Here is a 5,650-nt window from a genome sequence, read left to right on the forward strand (position 1 = left end):
TGTCCAGGCCTACACGAGATGAGGCAGGATAAAGAGGGATAATCCCCCTTGATCCCAAATCATTGAGGCCAATTTCTAGCCATAGAATAATGGCGGAGTTCCTCACTATAACTCCTCCAGTTTTACAGATTTTCGACTTTCTTCCTAAGGGAGGCATTTGCAGAAAAACCGACTCTAACAATGTGTTTAGCGACTCCAAATGCATACGAAACCGCCTCTAGAAAGACATTTTAAATTTTTGGCATTTTTCATAGTCCATCGATTTTTCCAAAAAGTTTTTATAACTCAAGAGAAAAATCTGGAAAGTTTCCGGTGAACTATAACAGCCCTGACCAACTCAAAACTGCATTCAGTTCCTCTCTAGCTCCACCAGTTTTCGAAATTTATGATTGTTTCCTTTCAGTTCAATTTAAATTTTTGTTCGGTAGGGAACTTATAATACAAAATACAATAATTAGTTTGACTGTATAAAATTTTATATATTTTGTTGAAATCAGCTTGTCGGTATTTTCTTATAAGATGAGGAATGAAAAGTGGACTTTAATATGTTATGAAAAATTGCTTTATTATTGCTTTTATAATAATTGTCGCACCACAAAACATGTACCTTACAAACTTCAAAGAAAACATAACGTGAAATCTACCAGCGCGAGCGCCGCTCAACATCCGTTCTTCCCACTACAAAGGCTCGGCACAGCGGCAAGGGGCCAAAACAAATATTATACATATAAAGGCATCTACTTGAGCAGACACCGCGTTCCGTAAAAAAGACCGTGAGCAGATTAGAGATACAATTCTCTTCAATTTATGCTCGTAGGCAACATATAATGCAACACTTATGTATACTTGGTTGCATAACAATTCCTAAAACTAAATATTTTGCCGAAGTTGTCAGATTCATTTATGTTTTTGTTCAATAGGCAATAGAATATATACAAAATAAATAGTATACTTACGATACTTTTAGATTAGAAAAATCTGAGAAAATTTCGGTAAGCTATAAAGACCATGACCAATCCAAAACTGCATTCAGTCCCTCTCTAGCTCCGCCAGTTCTGGAGATTTTCGATTTTTTTCTCGACAGAGGCATTTGCACAAAAACCGACCATCCCAGCGTGTTCAGCGACTCCAGTTGAGTATGATACCGCCTTGAGCATTTTAATTTAGCTGACTATGTATTTAGGTAAAGTGCAATCAACCAAGTAAGCAGTAAGGAGTATTGTGTATTGTATATCTTGATACAATTTTAAACAACATTTTTTACATGTACAAAAATTGCTATTATGTACTTTTTTGTTTTGCAAATAATACTTTTTTATTTCTAAGTATGTGTGTAGACAAAAGTGTATGGTCTGAGTCTGAAATATTGAAATATCTGCGATAATTCATGGAAAGTATATCGGAGTTCTTCAAAAGTTGTTTTTGGTTTACATAAAATTACGATTGGAAAAAATTATCACCAAAAATCGGTAACGGATAGAGTTAATGAAAATCGAAAAATACTATCAGATAGAAATATGGCATCACCAACTAATATAAAAAAGCTAGATAAATGGTTGATGTTACAGAAATGGAAGGAAGAAAAAGAGAAACATAGGCAAGAAGAAAAACAAAAGGCAAAACCTGTGTTTAAAGTTTGTCGTGTACCTGATGAATTTGGTTTGCCAAATTCGGAGAATCTAAATAAAAAAATTAAAGGAAAACCAAACAAAGCAAATGTTTGTCATACATCTCGTGCAGCAAAAGCAAATTTATTTAAAAGTAATATATTTTGTTCTTTGGGAGGAGATAGACTTTTATCAAGACTTACACGTAAAGAGGATACAGTTCAGTTAAGAAATAAAGGGGGTAGGCCTTGTGACCAGCAAGTAAAAAAATTTAATGAAGCGAAGAATAATAATTCCCACAGCAAGATAGATATGAGTAGAAAAAACCTTAAACCTAGCAGTAGCAAACAAAAAACAGCTGATTGTAAAATGAAGATTAAAAATGCCAAGTCCAAAATGAAAGAAACGACCCAGCGGAGTATTAAAGTAGGAGACAACAATGCTAATTGTAAGTGTTAATGAATTAGGTGTACATTTGTTAGTTCTCCTCGTATTAACAGTACGAAGATCCTTATTTGAAATGAAATTATTTCTATTAAGAAATGCAAAGTTCATACATTAATAATACAGACTCATTTACTCATATGTGGCATGCCAGTTATTGTTTTATATGAATATTAATAATTTGTTTACAATGAACAATGACAAACCATTACGTTTACGCTTGAGATAATGCAATCACAATTTGGTTGAATAAAATCCCATGAAAAATTACACTAATCACCAGACGACAAAACAGAATGTTGTTTTAATGTAATATTGATTTTATGGTTTTAATAATTTTTAATTTTGACTAAATTTTATTGCCAACTTAAAGGAAATAAAATTACTGTTCCGACCAAAGTTACTGGTCATGTGACTTGTAATTATATACGAAGACTGTGTTTTTCACTGTATACAAATGTAAAAGCTTAATGCGATTAAATACATTTGAGTAGATGTCTATACATTATTATATAATTTTCGTTTTATTATGAAATCTCGTTGCTAATGTTTTCTTCGTGCTGAAATGAAAACTGTTTGTTTGATTGAAACTGTAACATAAGATATTTATTACATTATTATATTTTAACTTTAACAATTTGTCACTTTTGACATAATTATACATCTGTCATCAGTGTGTAGTAGATAAATAAGAAATTTATAGTCATTCATATACAATAAAAATAATACTGGACCTAATACCGATCCTTGCTTAACACCTACACTAATTTCGGTTGGATATTTTTGAATATGCAATAGTTTTTGCAGATTTTTAATGTCACTGTAAACTGTAATTAAAAGACAACATATTGTATTAATTTAAAAAGAAAACTTAGTAGATCGCAAAATATCTGTGAGTTCTGTTTCAGGTTCTCCTAATAACAACAATACAAATGAAAACCATAGGAATATACCAGCAAATGTTCAAAAAATTAAAAGACGATTAAGAAAATCTTACTCGAATCCTGAACTAAAAAAATTATATCGAAGCGATACAAAACCTCAAAATTTTACAATTGAACCTGGATCGCCAGATTATGCAACGGATAAAAATTCAACGGTGTTAAATAATTCTTTTCATACACCTAAGAACAATAATATTTATGAAGATTCTATTTATGTAACTGCCTCTCGAGGAACGTGCAACGCAAGAAAGATGTATCACTTGAGACGGTCTCCTGGAGAGATAACTCCAGTTTGCCAGGGATATTTTGAGTAACACAAGAGCTGAGACAGGAGCCGAATACTTTTTACAATAGCTTAACAATGAGATGAACAGAATAGAAGGAATTTTTGACAAGTGGGAATGTTACAAAAGTTCAAACAAGTTACCGAAACGAGCGAACGACATGATAAACGTGGCTATTGGTTGGACAAGGTTACTGATCTCCAACAAATTTCAGCAATTACGAAATTTGTGTGTTTCTTATGATGACTTACACGGAATCTGGGATACGATACAAGTGCAAGTTGAATGTTTGATTAAACGGTTTGATGGTTTGAACGCAATGAAGGCAAATAACTGGCAAGAAATTTTACCAAAAGACGAAGCTGTTCTGAAACGTGGTAGGGTCAGACCTAAGTCTAAGAAGGTTCTGGCTAGAACTGTACTCGAAAATCTTACTAAAGCTGCTAACGATGCGAACAAATCACGTGCTGAAGATGAAATTAATTTAAATGTTCCTCAAATCGATGACAACAAAGCGTCCAGTGGTGTCGCATAGAAAGATCTGTCTTACCTCCGAGTCTGCTTTACTTAAAGATGATATACTCGTAGATGACACAGAAACAGAATTAGTAACTTGATCTTATAGGGTTTTAGTCAATGCTGCAAATGAGTTCAAAAAGGCTAAATAAGCTCTTGTTTATTATTAATTTTATGTATGTAATTTTATTTTTGTATGATGTACCTTAATAATAAATATATATTATTTTATAATAAGTTGTAATGAAATGCTATTATAATGTTAATAAATATATAAATTATTATGATGCATTAATCAATTATTCTGACTAGATTTGACGTTTTTTTAATTTTACATAAAAAATGTAACTGCATTTTTGATTTTACAAAATCGACATGGGAAAACTTTTTTTATTTTGCAAAGAAAAATCATCCTTATTCAAAAATTATACTTGTATCCAAATGTATTGCTTTGACATAATTTTTTAATTCCGGACTTGAGCGGTATTTTCCTATAACATCGTCTTACTGTTAAAAATGTTGTCACCATAATTACTCTTGGTGGTTGAAAAATTATACAAAAGAACCTTCGCAACCGAGAGAGCTGCACTGACCAAATTTGGACAGGATATAGCTAATACAATGTGAAACATTGCCTTAGTGTTAAAAATGTTGTCACCACCGTTCTTGGTGATGAAAATTAAAAATATTTGGAATTGTTAAATTTTCGTGGCTGAAAACATACATACAGGGTGACGGCCCATTAGAATTATTTCAGAAACTACTTCAATTTGAATTTTGAAAATTTGGGATACTGGGTTCTCGGGCATGCCCTTCTCGAGTAAAATAACGGTGTCCACGTGCCACTTTCCGTTATACCGGAAGTCGCCATCAACTTGCTTATTTTAAATGGAACACCCTATATATTATTGCAATTTTGTATTCTACGTGTTATTTTAGGTGGTCTTTTATGAAGTTTCCCTATTTGTAAAATTAACCGTTTTCGAGATATTTAATTTTTTTCAAAAAAATGGAGAGAAACAGTGACTAGCTTGAAACCATGTGTATTTTATAGTAAGAAAAATAAAGCAACAATATTTAGAGGGAGGATAGCTAGATTAGAATGGCTTAATTGCATACAGGGTGCTAGAAAGTTAATATCGGTTTTCTGTATGTTTTTCTATATTCTAATCCACAATTTTATTCTCTTTCGAAGGGTATCAGGGTTTCCTATACCTATCTCTTCTAGTTTTTAATATATCTACTATTTTTTTGTGTAATCACCTAAAATCATGTAATTTCTTGCGAGGATAGCTGTGGAATTTTTAGCAAAACTTCAAAACAAACAACTAAACTGTCAATTTGTTGTTAGTCTATTGCAGTGACAGTTTAATTTAGTGTTTATAAGAAATGGAAAACAAATACATATTCAAATGCTGATATTTTAACTTTATTATTCATTCACGGACGTTGCAATGGGACTATAAGCAGAACATGTACAGTTTTTAATGAGACATATCCAAATTTGCCACCAATAAGCAGAAAAAAATTAAGAAGAATTTTAGGAAATCAACTAGACTATGGTCGAATTTGTGCAGAAAGAATTTTACCAAAACCAATAACTTATTCAAATGAAGATAATGTAATAAATGTGCTAGCCTATTTTAATGTTCATCCAGAATCCTCAACTCGTGCCGCAGAGTATGATTTAGGCATTTCACGAGCGTCCATTCACAGGATGCTAAGAACTAATGATATGCATCCATACAAATTTAAGCTACTTTCTGCTCTTCATCCGGGTGACGCCGTGCAACGTGTACAATTTTGTGAAACGATGTTAGTGCGATACCAAGAAGATCCACAATTTTTGCAACAT

At 32.2% G+C, this 5,650-nt stretch overlaps 1 protein-coding gene across 1 annotated transcript; it reads left to right on the forward strand.

Annotated features, from left to right (window-relative positions):
- Window positions 1-3,361: 3,361 nt before the first annotated feature.
- Window positions 3,362-3,814, forward strand: LOC108915782 (disks large-associated protein 1-like). The gene has a single exon (XM_018721910.1). It carries the CDS (start codon window positions 3,362-3,364, stop codon window positions 3,812-3,814), a length of 453 nt encoding a protein of 150 aa, XP_018577426.1.
- The last annotated feature ends 1,836 nt before the right edge of the window (window positions 3,815-5,650 follow it).

This window comes from Anoplophora glabripennis, unplaced genomic scaffold (genome assembly GCF_000390285.2).
Source record: "Anoplophora glabripennis isolate ALB-LARVAE unplaced genomic scaffold, Agla_2.0 scaffold1372, whole genome shotgun sequence".
Taxonomy (NCBI): domain Eukaryota; kingdom Metazoa; phylum Arthropoda; class Insecta; order Coleoptera; family Cerambycidae; genus Anoplophora; species Anoplophora glabripennis.